This window comes from Alosa sapidissima, chromosome 9 (genome assembly GCF_018492685.1).
Source record: "Alosa sapidissima isolate fAloSap1 chromosome 9, fAloSap1.pri, whole genome shotgun sequence".
Taxonomy (NCBI): domain Eukaryota; kingdom Metazoa; phylum Chordata; class Actinopteri; order Clupeiformes; family Clupeidae; genus Alosa; species Alosa sapidissima.
The window spans coordinates 6,411,260-6,432,431 of record NC_055965.1 but is presented as its reverse complement, the minus strand read 5'-3'; the positions used below and the strand labels follow the sequence as shown (position 1 = coordinate 6,432,431).

The 21,172-nt window shown below is 44.7% G+C and overlaps 2 protein-coding genes across 2 annotated transcripts in view; one reads left to right on the top strand and one right to left on the bottom strand.

The window, feature by feature from the left end:
* LOC121719318 (inactive rhomboid protein 2-like) overlaps window positions 1-17,839 on the top strand; it is a 29,362-nt gene extending 11,523 nt beyond the window's left edge. The window contains exons 5-18 of the mRNA XM_042104798.1: window positions 653-850; window positions 1,254-1,376; window positions 2,318-2,436; window positions 4,133-4,339; window positions 5,101-5,212; window positions 5,826-5,900; window positions 6,156-6,317; window positions 7,645-7,730; window positions 7,904-7,967; window positions 8,462-8,556; window positions 8,798-8,873; window positions 9,197-9,297; window positions 9,439-9,592; window positions 15,461-17,839. Coding sequence (XP_041960732.1) covers window positions 653-850; window positions 1,254-1,376; window positions 2,318-2,436; window positions 4,133-4,339; window positions 5,101-5,212; window positions 5,826-5,900; window positions 6,156-6,317; window positions 7,645-7,730; window positions 7,904-7,967; window positions 8,462-8,556; window positions 8,798-8,873; window positions 9,197-9,297; window positions 9,439-9,592; window positions 15,461-15,880 — 1,992 coding nt within the window. The 3' untranslated portion in view covers window positions 15,881-17,839. The remainder of the gene's footprint in view (window positions 1-652; window positions 851-1,253; window positions 1,377-2,317; window positions 2,437-4,132; window positions 4,340-5,100; window positions 5,213-5,825; window positions 5,901-6,155; window positions 6,318-7,644; window positions 7,731-7,903; window positions 7,968-8,461; window positions 8,557-8,797; window positions 8,874-9,196; window positions 9,298-9,438; window positions 9,593-15,460) is intronic.
* Window positions 17,840-18,125: 286 nt separating this feature from the next.
* On the bottom strand, window positions 18,126-20,932 carry aanat1 (arylalkylamine N-acetyltransferase 1). The gene is made up of 3 exons (XM_042104742.1): window positions 20,598-20,932; window positions 20,190-20,344; window positions 18,126-19,997 (listed from the first exon to the last, which is right to left on the bottom strand). The coding sequence occupies exons 1-3, from the start codon at window positions 20,749-20,751 to the stop codon at window positions 19,692-19,694; spliced, it is 615 nt and encodes a 204-aa protein (XP_041960676.1). The 5' UTR covers window positions 20,752-20,932; the 3' UTR covers window positions 18,126-19,691.
* Between the last annotated feature and the right edge of the window lie 240 nt (window positions 20,933-21,172).

Sequence of the window (21,172 nt, the reverse complement as noted above, 5' to 3'; positions counted from 1 at the left end):
CTCTCTTTTTTTCTGTCTGTCTATCTCTCTATCTATGTCTCCCTCTCTCTCTCTGTATATCTATGTCTTTCTCTATCTGTCTATCTATCTATGTCTCTCTCTCTCTCTCATCATAACATCACTCTCTCTGAGTTTCTCTCTGTTTGGCTGCTGCCTCCTCTGGTCACTGCTAGCCAGCACACACTCTCCTCTCCTCTCCTCTCCTCTCCTCTGTTCCGCTTCTTCTTTTTTTTCTCGGCAGTGTGCTCCGCTGTTGGGGGCTAGGTCATGTCATGCATTTAGGGAGTGTATTGGGTGTCCCATGAGACGTGCCTGTGCTCTCAGATGTCCTGAAGAGGTCTTTTGACCTTTGACCTCATGCTGGTAATCTCTCTGGTGCCTTTGTAGTCCCCATGCTTACATTCTTCACTGACGATATGTTATTTTAATTTCTGTTACGAAGACAAGCTGTGATAAATTTGTGAGGTTAAGGATATGAAGATGCTATACAAGCCAAGCACTGTATTGTACTGTAAGTGAATCCTCTGACTAAAAGTTCATGAAATTAAATCATGAAAATGTAAATGAAAATAAATGACTTTTTCTGTCCCTTATTGTCCTTAAAGCACTATCCTGTAACTCATCTTCGTCTCCTCTCCTCCTCCTCCTCCAGATCGTGGACCCTCTGGCCCGCGGCCGGGCCTTTCGTAACCCGAGCGAGACGGACCGGCCGCCGCGGACGCCCTTCACCCCCCGCATCACCTCGCTCAGCTCCTTCTCCAGCCAGCGCTCTGGCTACAGCCGCCTGCCGCGCCGCAAGAGGGAGTCCGTCGCCCGCATGAGCATCCGCGCCGCCTCCAACCTCATCAAGGTCAGGCTCCGGGGTCAAAGGGCAAAGGTTACAGCGATGAACTTTAGGGCACAGAGAATTAATGGAGTATCTGCATTAGTCTGATGCAGTGAAGTGTGGTTGTTGTGGTAAATGTGCAATTTATAGTGTTTTGGTATTGGATGGGTAGATGTCCTGATGTTCCTGTTTACTTTCTGCCTTTTGTGTTGCTGGCCTTTGGTATATTTTGTAACATTCCAAACCAAATGAACACAAACAAGTGCAAAATAACCTGTGTGGTTTTTGGAAACTTTTGGAGGCTTTATGCTGGTTAAAGATGGCAAAGTCATCTGGGGAATGTCCAGGTGCTGTTGATCCTCTGTTCAGTGGTTTTTCGAGTGAGACTGCTGAGTGACCGTTGGGGTTTGTGGTTTGTGTTGCGTAGGGTCGTCCGGGGCTGCAGGGCTCAGTCCGTGGTTTCCCGCGCCGAAGCTTCGCCCGGCCCAGCTGGATGGAGGAGGACACGGTGGACACGGCCGACACCTCCGACTCCGTCTTCTTCAGCAAGGTGAGAGAGAGAGAGAGAGAGAGAGAGAGAGTGTCCCTCTGTCGAACATTTACTTGCTGTTCTCTCGTCCCTTTCGTGCCCTCTGTGTCTCTCTGAAATGGTAGTGTTCAGTATGCAATTTTTTTCTTCTTTCTAGTGACTCAGTCATATTCGAAGTAGCCGTTTTCACTTCACTCAAAGTTTGGGCGGTTGGTTTCAAATGGATAGAAAAGGGGGTTTATTATTTCTGTTTACTTCTCACCAATAAGGGAAGTCTCTGCCCTCTGTGTCTAACCTTTTCTCTGTTTACCATCTCCTCATTTCCTGTGTATATTCCACTGTTTTTTTTTTTTTATCCGTACAGGTAAATCACTTACACACTGCACATCAGCTTTGAGTCAGTCTCGGCCTGGATCATTAAAACGAAATGTCAGATGTTGTTTCTGGTTCCCCATGCACTGGCAGACTGTATGAGCTGGCTCCCATTTAGCGTGCCCATTAGCTCATGGTGTCTCCAGTTAGAACTAGAGTGTCAGGACCACTCTTAGAGAAGGAGCCCTATACCAGAAACTATACACTTCTGTGTAAAACTCTGAATCGTTGATAGAAATAATCTATGATGGGACTCAAGCTGATAAGTTAGCAGAAGAGTATGTGGCCAGTTGTGAATGGCTTGGGAGGGAACTTCTGTCTGTTTCTATGGATGTGTATACAAAAGGGAGATGTATGCATCTCATTTTATTTCCCTCTTGTTTTGGTTGAATGCACAAGAGGAGATGTATCCCATTGTTTGACAATGGAGCAAAAGGAAGCTAAATGTACGCATTCAGTGATGGGACCAAGGCTAATGAGTTAGCATAGATGTTGCATATTCACAGTACATGCTGGTAGCTAGTCTGTGTAGCCATGAATGAGTGAATCTGTTGTTGCTATTGAGCTCACTGTGCTGTCCCCTGCCTCAGATTGACGCACGAGAGGAGATGTACTCCATGGCTGACGACGTGTTCGAGTCACCCCCTATGTCCGCCGTGTACGGCCAAGGGGATATGCCCTTCAGCGAAGGGACTCCTTTCCACAGCCTGTGAGTCACACTGGGAAGAACCAGGATTGCGCAACACTCACTCTTTCTCTTCCTTTCTTTACAGTCTCTCTTTCACTTTAATTTCTACTTTCAGCTCCTTTCAGCTTGTCTCCAGTCTCCCCACTCCTCTATTTGTAGCTACACGGATATGTTCAGCTCTGGACAAATATTAAGAGACCACTGCACATTTGATGTCATCCTACAGTTGCTGAGTTGACAGTCATATTCAAATTTGCAATGGTCTCTTAATTTGAAATATGACCGTCAACTCATTCAAATGTCACTCAGCAACCGTAGGATGACATCAGAAAAATGTGCAGTGGTCCAGGTACTACATTTGGGTGGACTGGTAGAAATTTTGGGTGGGCAACATAGGACCGCGGTCAAACTTGATCAAAATTGACATAAACACAAAACACAAACTCAAAAAAAATCATAACTACCTAGCTCGAGTCGCTGCAGTCAGCAACCAGGGATGGGGAGTATTTCTGATACATGTATTTAAAATGCAAAATAGTGTTTTACTATTTTACACCTACTTTTGGTGATGTGAGGACATCATTAAAGGGTAAAACAATGAATGTAGCCTCTGACTGGTGCTGACTTAGTAATTTGCCCAGACTTGCTGTGATCATAATATTGAGATCCAGTGCAGGATGAGTAACTTGTAGGTTGCTAACACACACAATACACTTCCTCTCATACCATTTTCAAGTTTCTTGAGAACTTTAATGATCAGTTTCTTGATAACTTTAATCATCTAATCGGAACACATGGAACCGGTTATGTGGTTACCCTGCAACATTGTTCAATCTGGGCACGATGTCAGAGGCTATGGGATGTAACAGGCAGGTCAGCATAGTTGTCCTGTTGAATCCTGCAGGTTATGGCATGTCTCGTAGGCAGAGAAAAGCTGTTGTTCTCAAACACTTCCTACTTAATCAACACAGTCAGTGTACTGATGAAGGAATAGATTAAATGGATAAATATGGAACTTTTTTAAATAAAAAATACAGTATTTTATTTTGATATAGATAGATATATAGATACTTTATTGATCCCCAAGGGAAAATTCAATTCAATATTTGGTGTGGCTAATGTATTTTGTAGTTTATTTTGCTACACTTAAAATTAGGGTATTTGATATTTTATTTTAAAATACATTTTGATGTATTTTTACCCATCCCTACCAACAGTTAGCAGCAGCCAGGCAGCTACAGTGCTTCACTCCGGGGGCATCTTTAAAATCACGCTGCCCAAAGTGTAGCACTGTAGCTGCCTGGCTGCTCTAACTGTTGGCTGCAGCAACTCAAGCTGGGCAACACCGATTGTTTTTAGCTCATACCAACAGTAGGCTACTCAGTGACTTTGAGAAACAGAGTTTACCTAACACAGGGTTTACCTAACACACATACATAGGCCTACTGCACAGCTATGCACCAGCTAGCTACCATTACACTCAACGGCAACTCATCTACATCCAAGCTGGGTTTGAGGGGGCACACTGCGCAGATGCACAGCTGAAAAAAACCCTGTCTTTGGGCGGCCAAGCCACAATGCTTGAGTGGGCTTAGCCCACCCACACACACACACACACACACACACATACACATATACATACACACACAGCATGCCTGTCTTTCAGTCTCTGACCGTCTGTCTGTGTCCCCCTCTCTCTCCGTCTCTCCGCGTGCAGTCGGGACATCAGTAAGACGCCCCTGCCTTGTGACCGGCCCCAGCAGCGGCGTGGGCGGCGCATCGCCTCGCAGGTCAAGCACTTCGCCTTCGACAAGCACAAGCGTCTGTACGGCATGGGCGTGGTGGGCAAGTGGCTGAACCGGCACTACCGCCGCAGCCTCAGCAGCAACGTGCAGAAGCAGCTGGAGGACTTCCACAGCCACCGGTGAGGCCGTCTACCAACACCAACACCAGCACCACCACCAGCACCACCACCACCAACACCAGCACCACCAACACCAGCACCACCAACACCAGCACCACCAACACCAACACCAGCACCACCACCAACACCAACACCAGCACCACCAACACCAGCACCACCACCAACACCAGCACCACCACCAGCACCACCAACACCAGCACCACCAACACCAGCACCACCACCAACACCAACACCAGCACCACCACCAACACCAACTCTCTGTTTACAGGGCTGTGGGACAGCAGGAGGGACCCTCCCCCCCATGACATGTTCAATTCCATGAGTACACTACTTAAATCTTTTCTGGACAGTTATGTGTTTTTTGTGTTTTTGAGGTCAGTGCATAATATAGGGAATGGGAGGGATGGTTCAAATGATCAACGATGATTTTTGTGCCTCACAATCTTACAGGAGGTGGAACAAGTATGAAGTCATTTATCAAAAGTCAGTAGGGATTCTTTTCATTCCTGTTGCAGTTCAATTTCATTCCTGTTCAGTTCAACCATGGTGACCAGTTTATACAATTAGAATATCCTAAAAAAGATCCTAAAAGAAGATCCAAAAATATGGAGTGACCAGTTTGTTTCTTATAGACACTCAGTGAAGACTATGAATAGATTCAATTGCCGTGGTGACCAGTGGTCAGTCTTTTCTCTCATGGGCACTCCTTGAAGCCTGTGATGAGAACACTCGATCTGACCCATCTGTTTCCCTCCCTCCAGGCCGTACTTCACCTACTGGATCACGTTCGTCCACATCGTCATCACCCTCCTGGCCATCGGCACGTACGGCTTCGCCCCCGTCGGATTCGCCCAGCACTCCACCTCCGACCTGGTGAGCCCCCCTCCTGAGACCCCATACCCCACCCCACCCACGCACTCCTCTCCCCCACACCACGTCCATAGCAACCAGGCACACGACAACCAAATCACTAATAACTGCTGGTGGTATTAGTGGCAAGATGCCCTTGCTGGTTCTCTGGGGATGATTCTAATACTCTCGGGCCATGAAAGGTGCTTCTGGGTTGGGGAAGACCGCCTGCCTAGTTCCCCGCCCTTACATACTAATTATTTCCATTTTCACCTACAAGTGAAGCGCACAGTTCGCAGAGTGTAAAAATAGTTTTGGAAGGCTGGTCTCATTTTTTTTGAAGGTACCCGCGACGCTGCTGTCACATTTGGTGTAGCCAGTTTCATTGATTACAGTGGAAGCTAATAGCTGCAGCAGATGCTCAGTGAGCTGAATGCATCCGTTACGTGCTGGGTGGAGCCTCCTGGTCAGAGACAAACAGCAGACCAGCGCTCCCTGCCCACTGCTAGTCCAAACTGAGTTTCTCATGCGAACCCTGACAGGAATCCCACTCTATGCCCTATCAGTGATTTCTTTTTAATAATGATATCACTTTGATTTCTTTTTATTCATCTACTGGCTTCATGTTTTCCTTCAGGTGCTGAAGAATAAAGGCATCTATGAGAGTGTGAAGTATGTCCAGCAGGAGAACTTCTGGCTCGGGCCTGCCTCTGTAAGTCTGGACTCTTCTTTCTGGCATTCTTTTTCCCCCGGCATGCAAGGAAATGAGAAACTAAATGTTATGATTTTATAGCGAGGAAAGCTGAGGAAATATGACCACCATATTTCAGAGGAAATATGACTATGAAACCTTAAAATCTGAAAAACATTTTTGCTCGTACTGATAAATCTAACTGCACGCAGCTGTAATGTATGTTATTGTAAGCATTTGTGGCAGCTCTTCATCTGTGCTCTTGGTCGCTTTCAGGATGATCTCATCCACCTTGGGGCCAAGTTCTCCCCCTGCATCAGACAGGACCAGCAGATAGTGCAGCTCATCCGGAAAGCCAAAGACCTGGAGAAGCAGACGGGCTGCTGCGTCCAGAACGACAACTCTGGCTGTGTGCAAACCCTTAATACAGACTGCTCAGTGAGTGGGCTCCCAACACACACACACACACACACACACACACACACACACACACACACACACACACCTCTATACACCGAGAGAAAGAGAGTTGTGGGCACTCACACTCACTTGCTTTATCTCTGCATATATGTACATGCACACACCTTTAACACAAGATGATACTCTACTGTTCAAGAGTTTGGAATCAGCCCAAAAATGACAGGAAATCTCAGCAAAGTTATTATTTGTGCTTCATTTGTCAAAAGAAGTCTGTAGGGTATGGAATGGCAATGGAGTTATTGTACAATGGAGGAACGGCCTTCCTTGGTAAAGATTTCTTATTCTCAGTGTTTACAAAGTACACATTTGAGCAAAGCCAGAGCACCCTCACACCATCACATCTTTTCTGCCTAAGCAACTGTGAGAAGCATGGCTTTAACATTTCGTCCTTTTTGTGCCTCACAATGTTTCTGCTCAACACATCAGTTTACTTTTGCCGATCTATAATAATCTAATGAATTTAATTTAAGTAATTTAATCATCTTCCACCCAGCATCTGTTTTCTCTTGTCCATTTCAGTCTGTTCCTTTTTCTGGCCAATGTCCGTGTTTTTGTTTTCTATGAAACTGCATAGAGGCCAGCCAGCATTCCTGAGACTCATTACTGTTGAAGATTAGATTGGGATCTTTCTTTTTTTTAAAAAAAAAAGCTAATGGAAAGCAGTTTTACTGTCCATTCTCAGACCATAATCTGAGCTGTGCTCCTGAAAGGCCAAATAGCCCAAAAAGGTTTTAGTGCGTCCTTAATGCGTGGAGGTGTATATAAAGCACATTGAATTACTTCTGAGTATGAAATGTGCTATATAAATAGACTAGACTTGACTTGACTTGACTTAAACGTCAAGACAATGTTGAGCATTGTGTTTCCCTGATGATAAATCAGCCTTTTACACAATAAAGTAGAATTAGGATTAACATAAATTAGCCTTTTGCTCCTATGTAATCCAAAATAATCCAGCTATAATATTGCTTTTCAAAATAATAATTTTGGCACTATTTTTGATCAATTTCAGGTTATTATTTGAATGGAAAAGACCATGTCTGTGATTCCTAACTTTTGAACAGGACTTTTGAGTCTAACAACATGAATGCTTTTAGATTGTGTGTTGTAACCTTAATTTGTTTCAGAAGTCAAAGCTGCACCAAATTATGCGCGCATACCACTCAAGGTCATACTGATAAACAAGCAAAGCACACTGTGTTGCATAGCCCTATACTGCCACCTACAGGGCCAATATTATGGGTCGTTTCATTTGAGTCGTAAATCTCATTCTCTCTCCTGCAAGGAAACACTAGGCACTTTCATCCAATGGACAAATGAAAACGTGGACATCGTTAGGACGTCCGGCGCTGTGTGTCACCAGGACCCAAGGTACTGCCTGGAAGGAGATCTTACAAGATGGCCGCTCGCACAGCTGTTCATAAAGCACAGCAGCGGAGATCTGTTCATGCTCTTGTTTCGGCTTATGTTTATATTCATGCTTTAATCTGATCTGCCATGATTCTCATCCGTGGTCTTTTCGCCCAAACATGGAATGGCTAAAGGATCTGTGAAGAGCCCGGCTCCATAGCACCGCACGTTTGGCCTGATGACATCACGGAGTGGCCGGTGAGTGGTGCAAGTTTAGTCTACTGAGGAAGCTCTTTGTGGAGCAGAGAGAACTGCAGTTGGGTTTATAACTGCTGCAACTCACTGCAGATGTTTCCAATGTGTTAAACAGAAAATGATTGTTAGGTGTAATAAACATGCTCCAATAGGAACCTTGTGGGGCAGAAATAAGGAAATCATGTGGGATGTTTTTGCATTGTTAAATGGAGAGCATGGAAAGCAAGCTAGAAAGACCAGTCAGGAAATTAATTGTATAGCTGTCTTCCTTATCTGAATGAAGTATGTTTGCGTAGTTTTCAAAGTAGTTTTCAAACAAATTTACAAATTTAAAAGCATCAACATGTAAATTACCCTCTCATATTTACCGGCCTTTTCTCTCATGTGGGTAATAGTTTTAGCCTCAAATTGATATCTCAGGATTATGTTACACTTGTGCATACAGGCGGTGTATGTGTCTGTTTCAAGAAATATTGGACCTTTTCTGCTGTTCTCAGATCTGTACCAAGCGTGGCAGGTTGAACCAAACAGGCCTTCGGCACATGGACTGCAAGCTTAAAGGTCGGCCCTGCTGCATAGGCACCAAGGGCAGGTAAGCCACAGCTCCACAGGGCACTCACACATAAACACTCTAGAGTGCATGTGCATAGTTAAACATGTACGTAGATAAAAAGAAATACAACTTCTGGTTAAATGGATCAAGTGGATTAAATTAATTAGTTGGCAGCAGGGGTGGTAAGTAGCTCAAAAATGTCTGCACTTAATGCCATGGTGTTGCTCAGTGTGATATCTCTCTCTCTCTCTCTCTCTCTCTCTCTCTCTCTCTGGATCAGGTGTGAGATTGCAACACGAGAGTATTGTGGATTCATGCGCGGATACTTTCACGAAGAGGCCACGCTGTGCTCACAGGTGCTTTTATGGAACATATGACTTGTTTTCATTTGAATACCTGAATGCTCTCACGTTTTTAAGCTGTACTTTACTTGCCTAGTGAGCAGGATATGGGTTAAAAATAAGATGTTTCTAATGCACATAAGAAAGCATCTGGTGCTTTCCAGAAATATACTTTTTTTGCCCATGTCCTCTCGAGGGCTTTGAGTTTCTGGTGCGCATTAGAGCGGATCTTGTACGCATATGAAACTTCTTTTTTTTTATGCATGTAGCCCTTTAGGAGCTCTGTGCTTGCCTTAATCTCTCTCTCTCTCTCTCTCCCTCCCCCTTCGTGGCCAAAGGTAAATTGTTTAGATGATGTGTGTGGGCTGCTGCCCTTCCTGAATCCAGATGTGCCGGACCAGTTCTACAGGCTGTGGCTCTCGCTCTTCCTTCATGCCGGGTGAGAGAGACTCGCTGACCATTTCAGACTCGCTCATCTCCCCTCTCTCCCTCCTTAGAACAGCAGTCATGGAGTGACAATGTAAAAAGTAATTTTGTATTTTTACTAAATTGTGTATTTTATCTGTGTGCGCGTGTGCAGACTGCTGCACTGCCTGGTGTCGGTGGTGTTCCAGATGACCATCCTGCGGGACTTGGAGAAGCTGGCGGGCTGGCTGCGCATCTCCATCATCTACATCCTCAGCGGCATCACCGGCAACCTGGCCAGCGCCCTCTTCCTCCCCTACAGAGCCGAGGTACAGTACGACAAGCCCCTCAGGACATAACGCGCCAGCACAGTGGCTCAGATATATAGCGGTCAGCTCCCCCTGCCCCACCCACCACTATGATCTATCTACCTCTCCCAACTCCTCTCTTTTCATCCCTCCCTCTTTGGCACAGCTCTTCTCTCATTCAAGCTTATTCCCTTCTTTTTCTCCCTCTCTGTTTAAGCTGGGATATTAACATTGTCATTGGGTTTATTGTGAACGGCATTTTTTACTCGGAAGTGAACGCAGACACAAGGGTTCAGTGTGTGATCAGTTGTGAGGCAAAGAGAAACAAAAACACCACCTTGTGGCTCAGTCAGCAGGGGTTCCCTGAGGTTTAGCTGCGTGGGCCGTGGCTTGCTCTGAGATTCCAGAACCCTCTCTAAGCCTGTGGCACGCTAGATCCCCCACGCTCTGGCAATTACAGTCTATGCTGTGCTGACCAACACATATTAAAATGATGTAAATAACACTGACCTCTATGTGGTTGGATACGTGGTTACGTGGTTGGTAACGTGCCTTGGGAGGTGTGAACTCAGCGACGAGCGACGAGAAAAGGTGCTGGCGAGAAAATTGTTGTGGAAAACTATTGTGGACCGAGCTTAGGTTCGGTCAGTGGAGGAGCTTTTTGTTGTGATTATCTGTCTGCAGTGACCGTCTGGACAGTGACCATATAACCTTTTCACCAGTGTTTGTACTAGTCTTAACTGACTAGCATTCTTTGCTTTATATATTACATATTTGCTAGTTTTGCATTACCATTTCTGACTTGCAATGACTCTTGGATAGATACTTCACAGCTTCTTAATGTTGCTTATTGTTTACAAAGCTAGCAGCTTGGACCTGTTGTGTTTTTGAGATGTCGCTGAAGCATCTATCCCTATTCTGCATTAATGCCCAGGTATAATTAATCTAATTAATATTAAGTCCAACAGGTACTCTAAAGTCCTCTCACTGAAAATCCAGATTCTTTCTGTACATCCTCTGGACAGGGACTTCCCGATAAATGTGTGCCATTAGCTCACCTATCAGCAGCTAATCCCATTCCCTTTATCGTGTGTTTGATGTGCTGATGGAAAGTTAGGACACAATCCTCTTTCAGGGCGGATTAATAGTGTCTCAGCAATGCTATAAATGGGCCTGAGGTGCCGAAGCAGCCGGAGTTAAGTTTAGCTCAGCAGGAAGTGACGAGTGGCCAGGTGGATGGCCACACAGCCAGTTGTGCTACCTGACTGTGGTTAGACCACTTTGAACAGACCAGGAGCTTGAGTAACAATCCTGACGGTTCGACTACTTTGAGCCTTAGTAACAATCCTGACGGTTCGACTACTATGAGCCTTAGTAACAATCCTGATAGTTTCTGTTTTTTTTATATGATTAATTGATGTCTTTTTGGGGTGATTGGAAGCAATCCATCAAGCTCTTTGCCATATATCGGTGCGTCAATCTTCTGGTAATGGTCATTTCTATCAAAGACTGAAATGCAGGAAGACTTGGTTCAGGTCCAAATGTGATTTTCAGAGGGAAGCTGAATATGTTGGAAGAGAGAGAAATATGCTGAGCAGGATTACCTAATTGGCACTGGTCACTCCAACTCAACGTAATAACCCAATAAGCTTCACTCTCACTGTCCAAATAGACCACAGCAGCTGGCCAGTGCGTTCCTATTCAAGTGAAGTTGAGGAGACATCAGTAACACACATTCTGTTTGCTCATACATATTTCTATGCTTCTCCTCAAGTACATTAAACATCTTTGTTTTGCTATTTTAGCGAGGGAAACACTTTAATTGCACCATTGGTGAAAGGCATTCCTCCAAAACTTCAATAACCTGCCTTTTATGCCTTCATTACCTCTATACATCAACTGTGTGTGTGTGTGTGTGTGTGTTTAATGTTAAGAGACTTTCACAGAGGTATGGGTGTATATGACCCATATGTGTTTCTTTGCTGAGGTGTGTGTCTGTATTCAGTATACATCAACGTGTGTGTGTGTATGTGTATGTGTACAGTATGTGTATATGTATGTATGTATGTATGTATGTATATGTTATTTAATGTTAAGAGACTTTCACAGAGGTATGGGTGTATGTGACCCATATGTGTCTCTGTGCTGAGGTGTGTGTCTGTGTTCAGTAAGCCCCTCAGCAGTGTTTCAGGGGGCGTCTGTCTCTCGAGGCCGGCTGTCAACCTGACATGCTCCATCAGGCACTGGCGTCACTGTGGCGTCAGGAAGGCATCATAAACCCATTGCCAAAACACACAGCTGCAATGACCTGCAAGCTACTTAGGGTGCCTGTAATGAGGCTGAATTATCCTATTAGTCCACACCACAGGACTTGTTGGCTTGATTCTGTTGCACAGCCACGGATGGTCACCTTTTGCTTGTAATGAAGGGGCATTTACAAGGATAACTGTTGTAGAGCACTGTGCAATCAAGGCAGTTGCCACTTCAAAGGCAAAACAACCTCTTCCCCTTTGCTTGGCCCTAATGCTGGGTCTTGTTTGGGAACCTGAGGGTGAATCCAATTCCTTGTTTCATCTCAAGTGCAACTGGTGAGCAGCTAGGTGCTAATCTCAACATTAGCACTCTGGCTCTCTGTGTGACCTTTGCTCTTGCAGAGAGTCTCGTCAGCACGTGCCTCCGGCTAGGTGCACGTTTCACTGGGCAGTCAGGGTCATCGTAGTCCAGTCTGCACACCCTGAGGTGCATGATTGCTCTTAATAGAACTAGATTACAGACACACCGACCAGCTATGCAATCATTAGCTAAGGTATCATGGCAAGACCTAGGTATTTACAGGTAGTACTTACAGGAACTAATTATTAAGATACAAGTGCTTAGTATTTAAAGGGACACCAGGCAAGCCTGATGCTTTTTCTCTACGAAACTCCCCCTCGCTCGTTCTGAAGCTCTTTTCCTTTTCTTTGCGTCTTCCGTCAAGGGTTTTCGCTGCTTCTTCGCCGGCTCTGCCATTATACACACGTTTGCAACAATCTCTAGCGTTTCGTTAGCCTGCCTCTGTGCTGTAAACTGATCCTGCTTCGGTCGGCGGGTAGGATACACCGAACTTGCAAGTGGGATATTCTTCCTACAGGCAGTAGGGGCGGGCGAGAGAGCCTTCATTCGCCCCGTAATGAGTCATTTAACCATATACGGACTTACAAAGATGATTAATTAACACGAAAACGTTGCCTGGTGTCCCTTTAATTATCAGTAACCACACTTTCTTTTTTTGTTTCTATTTAGTGTTGTAAAGTGTCGATAGTTGTTCACCCTGACATGTTCTGGATGATTACTGTGATATTGCAAGGTTGGGCATGGGCCACTATGGCAAGCCCCCGACCAAACTTTATCTGGCCTTGTTCACCTTATTATGTTGATCCTCTTATGGAACAGAATGTTGACCCTTTTCCAAGGTCAATCGTGAATATCTGATTTGATGTTGGTACCAAATTTGTATGTAGAGCAATTGAGCAGAGTTCATTATAATCTGACTTTTGTGACGTTCTGACATTTTGAAGCATCTTGTATGCTGGGTCGGACATGAACAACTTAGAAGCATGAGGTCTTTCTTACCTCTAGTATAATAATGTGGCTATGCTGGTGTGCAGGAGTAATGAGAGCATCTCGGGTATTTGTTTGCTAAGCTTCTCTTTGGGCATTTCTTAAAGACGCATAAGAAAAGTCTGGTATTATGTCAGAGAGTGTGAGCCCTATAAGCTCCTTGAGAAGTCCTTTCACATGCTCAGCAGTCAGAAGTCAGGGAGTCCTCCAGCCTCAGCTTTCACTTCTCACTCTCCAGAAACGTGAGCATGACCGCGTGGTGCGTCTTGCGTGACTCTCACTAATGCTAATGCTAACATGGTTGTGGCTAGCACGTGACAGGTGTGTGTGTGTGTGTGTGTGTGTGTGTGTGACACCTATTCATGGGCGTGTGATGTGTGTTAGGGAGTGTGGCATGTGAAGAGCATGTGAAAGGGAGCATACCTCTCTTCTCGTCTCGTCTCTCTTTCTCTCTCCCTCTCTTTTCTTTGCCCTGCTCTGTCTTTCCTGTTGCCTGCTGAAGTAGGTGCCCTCCTCAGATTAGCCATCTGCTTCAGATGACCTGTCGCCACCATCCTGGCGTAAGCCCCGACAGATGATCATCAGACAGGCCAGGCAGGCCCTGCTCTACTTGTATCTGAGAGAGTCAGTGTGAGGGAAAGGGCTTTGAGGTGAACTAAAGTTGAACTTGGAAAGTGTCTTTGTAAAGCCCAACACTTTTGGCCACAACATTAATTCCAACCATACATTATGTTGTATATTGCACTTTAAATTGAGGTTGGAATCTGTGTGCAAATGTATGTGTGATTAAAGGCACTCTAAGCGATGCTGGGTACTGTTACTTCTGTTGACGTTCAAACAAAACAGGAAGCTAGCTCGCTACTTCCCTCCCATGCAATTGAAACTCTCCTAAACGCGCATCTCGTCGGTGATTTGCTGCAACAGTTTATGTTTTTATGAGCAAGGTTTGCCCAAGTTGTTTTGTGGCTGTTTTTGGAGCCTAGGTTGTCCACAGAGATCATGTTTTTTCAGGCAGCTAGCGGATGGATAGGTGATGTTTGCTGTAAGTGACAATTTGTTTTAATTTTTTATCTCAACCGGTTGTAATTTTCACACGTTTGTGTTTTCGTTGACAGATTTTTAGCCGATTCACGGTGCATCGCTACATCCCTAATATTTGAACAACCACATACGTACAGTTACTTACATTTTGTTGCACCAGCAGGTTAACTATAGCTGTTATCTTGAGACACATGGCAGAAAAGGAGAGAAAGAACAGTCGTTATACGGACAGTAATAAGTGGAACTCCGTATTAACAGCACCAACATCTGTCGGTCTGAATAACTCCAGTCGGTTATGGCAATAATTGCCTGGTTGTCTGTTTTGTTAATTGTTGTTTGTTGTGAGCCTTTCTTTTTTCCCCCGGCTATATTTGAGTGGCTCATTAATATCACACAAAGAGGTAATGGATGGCTAGTGGCGGCCCGGCTGCTTGACTAGTATTAGCATTCACATGACAATCCCCTCTCATCTGACCCCACCGTCCACCGCAACAGGGTCAACAATGCACATTCAGCCAGTGTGTGTGTGTGTGTGTGGTGTGTGTATGTTTGTGTGTGTGTGTGTGTCAGTGTCTGTGTCTGTGTACGTGTGTGTGCGTCAGTGTTTGTGTAAGTGTCTGTGTGTGTGTGAGACATCTCTGCATTAAAGTAATAACAGCCTTGCCTCTGCACACTGCCATTAGAGGATGCATTAAGCCCAACAATGCAAGCAGGTTGTGTGATTTAGAAATAGTGGCAAGTTGTATTTGGATGATTCATTCATAAAATGAAAATCATTCACAACAAATTGTCCTTTTTGTATTCATGTTGATCTGTGTATTTCTTTCTCACATGGATGCCCTACAAACAGTGACTTATGAATGAAACCTCTCAGTTGCTACATGCATTAGCTTTCTTGTGTTAAAGACGTGGGCTACTCACACTGGACATGGTTCACTTGTACCATCCCGGGGTATGCAACGATTCTAGAGCACAGCAGCTCAACCGTGCCTGGGTACGGTTTAATAGTGTGCAGTGTGAGTGCGGACCAAGAAAGGCAGAGAACCGTACTCTGGCACGGTACAAGTAGTACGCCCTTAGTCACTCGCTATCTCTGTCATCTGTCATAGCAGCAGTAGTAGCAACACTAGCTGATGCTATTCTTTTGGATGGTTCATTCATGACTTGTGTAACTGAGTGACTTGACACTAAAGGCTCTAATTCGATGTGGTTTCCAGTAACGACTGAGCTCTTTCTTTTGCTGTGCAGGTGGGTCCGGCCGGCTCCCAGTTCGGCCTACTGGCATGTCTGTTTGTGGAGCTCATCCAGTGCTGGCAGATCCTGGCCACGCCCTGGAAGGCTTTCCTCAAGCTCGTGGGCATCGTCCTCTTCCTCTTCTTCTGCGGCCTTCTGCCCTGGATCGACAACATCGCGCACATCTTCGGCTTCCTCAGCGGCCTGCTCCTCTCCTTCTCCTTCCTGCCGTACATCACGTTCAACACGTTCGATAAGTACCGCAAGCGGGCCCTCATCCTGCTCTCCCTGCTGGTCTACGTGGGGCTGTTCTCCTCGCTCATCGTCTGGTTCTACATCTACCCCATCAACTGGCACTGGCTGGAGCACCTCACCTGCCTGCCCTTCACCAGCAAGTTCTGCGAGCGCTACGACATCGACCACGTGGTGCACTAGGGGAGGTGCAACAACGTCGGATAGCTAACGCTATAAACGCCGTATGTCCTAAGTGCATGCGAATGTGAGTTGGTGACAAAATTCTGTTTGAGTACTCGATTGTCGGTGAAAGTGTCCAAACTGGACGCGTGTGAATACAACTTCATGCAGTGTGAAGCAGTGCTGTGTGGCGCGATGCAGTGCCGCGTTTTGAGCAGAACGTTTGTCGGGAACGCCCTGTTTATTTTCTGTCTGTCGCGCGTGTTCTACAAAACGTGACTCAATAGAATGGCATATCTCTTGGATTCAGTGTGGACAGTGAGCACTCAATGCTATTTGACAGTCGGGACGCTTGCATGCAGTTAGGACAAACTAACTTGTGGGGTGGCGTATGGTGGGCGCGCAAAAGCACTACTAGAGAGAAAGTTACTCTACCCCACTCACAGGGTTGCTAAAGGAGCAAAGGGACTTCACAGGTCTGTGCGGACCATGTGCGCTGTGTGCTATTACAAGCAGACACGAAACTGCGGACATCTACTCTGAGACCCTTAAGAATGGGCATTTTACCTCACAACATTTGTTACATTTCCTGCATATTTGTTGTTTTGCAACACTAAAGAAAATGTCAACGTTTCCATCAAGGAGCTCATCAGGGCACACGGTTTAGGACCTAATTAGAACATAAGCCATCCTAGACTTAGAACTTTTTCTATCAAGTGTTTGTGAGACATTCTGTTAGGCTTGAGGGTTTTGCCAGTGGGAAGTCATCAGGGGAGATGGCCCTTAGGCCTTACACTACAGTACAGTGTAGTCTGAATTTCACATTTTTAAGCCAAGAAAACCTGAGAAAAAAATCTGCCTTTTTTTACAGAAGAAACAGTGCATATCTTTTTACCATTTTGTCAGTTCCTGTAAATGTTGTTGTTATTTAATGCCTTGATAGATGGTACATTCTTTTTAAGTCAGCCAACTAACATCAGTGTGCTTTGAGTCCATCAATTAGACTGACTGAACATGTTGGTATTCATAATACTGTGCAGCTTGATAATCAATGTCATCACCTTTCTGGCATCATTTCAGTTGACAGAACTGAAAATTGCATGTTATTCAGTAAGTTCCAAAGTGGAATGTAGCCTAAGTATTCATATTGATTTTATGGATTGTCACACATGCCCAGTGCATTTCCATCACATTTGCCTTGAATGGAAAGCTTTTGAGTAATGTAGGGATGTGATTGTGCCAAGCTGAGAACGCCTGTCCAATATCATGTATAGCATGTACTGTGCCTTGTGGGTGGGCCGCTGGCTCCTCTTCTCCACAGTTCTCAGACCACAACTCTAGTGCTGGACGTGCTGGACTAGCAGTCCCTTGCTGTTTACCGGAAAAAACAGCCGTCACCACTGCCAGCCTTGTTCCCCTTGCACTTGGATTAGAGCTATTGGCCTTGGTGAGTGTCTGGCTTTATCCGCTGTGAAAAGATGACTGTGAAATGGATTACACCCTAATTGGGGCTTATATGCAGCTATGCGTAATCATGTACCCCCTTCTGTGTGACACATCTGGAAGTAGGATTCATGGGGATGGTAATATAGAGATGGTTAAGAGGTACCACTGGTTATCTCTCTGACCATGTCTATTCATGGATATGGATGTTGCAGTGTTTTGATTTTAATACCCTACTGCCTGTTTCTCTGACACAGAAGTGTGTTGTGGAGACCTATAGCCCCTTTAGGTTTTTTCAGTAGGATCTTGTTGACATTGGAATGCAGTGTGCCTTTAAAAAAAACAAAAAAAAAACAAGTTTTACTGCCTTTTATGATTGCATTAATTTGTATTAACAAACTGTACAGGTGGGATTGGACCAAATAGATAGTCACTTATTTAAAAAAAGGGAAATTGTAAAATTATATATACTGATATTTTGATGGATTTATGTTATTCCTTTATGTGTGGATTATATCAAATGTTTTTTTCTTCTTTAAAACAAATGTAAATAAATGTTTTTCTTCTATGTCTGTGTACCAAGTACTAGCTGCCATATGTTAACTGGTGGGGCGTCCTGGGCTACTGACTGAGCACCTGCAACAGGTGGAGCTGGTGGATTTGTGTGGAGTGGCCTCCCCAGGGCCACCGTTTACACACCATCAAGTAGAATCTCCTCCATTCCCAATCTAGGGTGCTTTACCAGCCAAAGCACTACAGCTCCAGGACAGTGTGCTAGCGGGTTATTGTTTAACGTCTGCCTGGAATCAGACAAAGAGCAGCATCAATTTTGGGAAAATAATCCCATGATTTTTATTTTTGCTGTCAACAAAAGTAAGTCTTGTAAAACATGTAAAGGTGTCTTGATTCAAGACTTGAGGCAAACGTGGTAGTTATTTCATCTAATAGGAAAATAACCAAGTCCTTCCAGCAGAGTTTCATCCGCCTTACAGCATTTACGGACACATTGGTTGGTGTAATGACCATTTCCCTATACAACCTGGTCGGCAGATTGAAGATGGCCAGATGATGGCTTTTTTTGTGTGTGTGTGTGTGTGTGGGGGGCAGTTGTGATAAATCACTGTTGTCGTTTGTATCACCCTGCATTTCAAAGGGCTGATCAAGTGGTCAATGGTGGCAGACTGTTGCTCCAGCAAATCCTCAGATGTTTACATTCATTAGAGCTCTTTAATGGAGCTGAAGGGGCTTGAGGTACTCTTGAGCTGCTAAAGCCGCACATGGAGGTGTGGAGAGGTCCATCTGGAAGTTTAGGGTTGGTGCCTTTTGGCTGCACAAGTGGCTCAACTGATCCGGAGTCAGTCAGTCCCAACCAACACAAACAACAATTAATAACAGTAGAAACTGTCTTCATCACAATATGACCACACAACCAACATAAACATCTAAAATACAACTGAACAGGTTTGCTATTTCTAATGAGCAATCCTTTGCTTGAGCTACATATTTAAAATAAGCCTTATGCGATATTGCATTTGGCTGCATGATAAATGTGTCAAGTAAAAATATATTAATCACAATGGGGAAAAAATACAATAGGCCTATGTTGTTCAGCAAATTGTTTACTCATATAGTTGAAATATCTGTGATGGCGTCTTGAATCACAAAAGACTTCAATCAAAAGGGGGTCCTGCGTTGATGCTATACGAGTATTTTAATGCTTGCATTGCACACATACACAACCAGTGCAGTCACAAGACACTAACAGAGAAGAAGGGCCATAATTGAAGTCCAGTAAGATGCACCTGCTGAATACATAGTACAAATTGTGGGGGAAGGATGAATAGAACAAAGTTCATACTGAAAAGCACGCTGCTTAAGCTCAGTTCCTGCCCTCTCCAACCTCAGCTTCAAACTACAAATCTACTAATATTCTTAGAGACTATACAGTTAATTATAGAAATTATCTATGTCAAAACGTTCTATGTAAAAAATGTCCAACATTAAAAAAAACATGATTCAAAATGAAAATATAAATACATTGTCCACACATAAATATAAAAATAACTGAAAATAAAACATGAATGTAATTATTTTCTAATTGCTGCAGTAGTCTCCAGCTGATATATGAGCATCATTTGCTCACCCTAGGTCCTTTGTTGACTATGGGTCGTTTTTACTGGATCAGTGTTTTTTTTTTTTCTCGCAAACATCAACACCCATAGAGCCAACAAAGCATGAGACGTTTACACCTACACAACAAGCTCATGATAAACTCAAACACTGGCCAAGGGCACATCTTCCCGTCTTCACTTGACTGAGACTGACCACAGAAACCAAACAAACACGCAAGCAACATCAATTACATCACACGGTCCAGGGACCATTCGGCTCAGCAACCGCTGTTGCGACGCATAAGAGCGTGGCCCTGGACATGGTACAGCATCTCGGTGAAGGTAAGGGGGCCCACGGTGATCTCGCACGGGCCCTGCACCTTAAACCCAGACTTCTGGTAGAAAGGCACCAAGAAGTCCTCGCACATGAGGACGGCGCGGCGCACGTAGGGCAAGCACCGCAAGTACTGCAGGTAACGCCACATCAGGATGGAGCCTTTGCCCTGCTGACGGAAGGTACGGTGGACAGCTAGCACGTGGATGTGGACAGTGGATCCATGGGGTTTATGAAGAGTCAGCGCATCCTGTGTCGACAGAAAAAGAATCAAGGTAAAACTACTTGAGTAGCTGTCTAATTGCTCTTCCTCTCTGCCAGTGTTGACTAAGTACATTTACATTACTTTATTTCTCAAGGCTAACAAATTTGAATGTTCAAACTTGAAGAGCATATGCTCCAAAGGAAATAAAACAGCAGATGCAGAATTCATGTTTCTAACCGTGGTTAGCCGCTCCTGGTCCCAGAGGGAGCCGATGATGAAGGCTACCAGTCTGCCTTCCTCGAACCATCCCAAAGACAGCTCCGGACAGAGTGTGAGAAAATGACGCACCTCGTCCAAGTGCAGGGGACATTCTCCTGACACAGAGATGAACGCTGTTGAAAAATAGAAGATGAGTGTAACTTAAGTCTTACGTCCCTGGATTCTATACAAAATTACGATTAGATGGTTTGGCTTTAGATAAATTTACTCTATAAATGCCTCGTGCTACTGTAAAGGCGTTACAACTTTAAACACAACAAACCAGTGGTTGTTGCTCTCCAAATGATATCATCTGACGAATTGTAATAGAAATCGTTTACTTAACCACGAATTGAAACGACTTGTAAAGCAAAAGTGGTACTTTACCTTCCCTCTCGATCTCAAAAACACTGATAGCGTCCTCCGGACTGAGTGAGCGAAACTCGCTGGCCGGCAATGTGTGGCGACGCTGACGTCCGGGAGAAATCGGAGCGCGCGTGTGGAGAGTATTGAAAAAAGGTAGGGCACTCACAACCGACATTGTGATGGATCTTTGTCCTTTTCTTGTAAATGAAGCCCTTTTATGGTTGACTTGCTTCTATTCCTCGGTGCTCCCTCTTCTGTGTTCTGTAGGCCAAGCCCAATTACTTGTTCATCTGACAGCCAAGATCAATGCGTAAAACTGCCGCGGTGGAGCAAGTCGCGCGTATTTATACTGGAGGCGCTTAAGCGCACTTAGTCATGAGCTGACATAAGTGGGGGCGTGATGACCAATTTACAATTTGTTTTCACGAAAACTTTAAACTAGCGTGTTTACATCATTTGTTTGGGATTAGGATTATCTCGCCTAACCGTTACGCACGTTCTTACCGGCGATGACGTGTCTGTCAATACCATCACGTCGTTTTTTTCTTAATGTATGGCCCCCTGAAGTCCGATTGTCTGACTACCACGAGCTCACT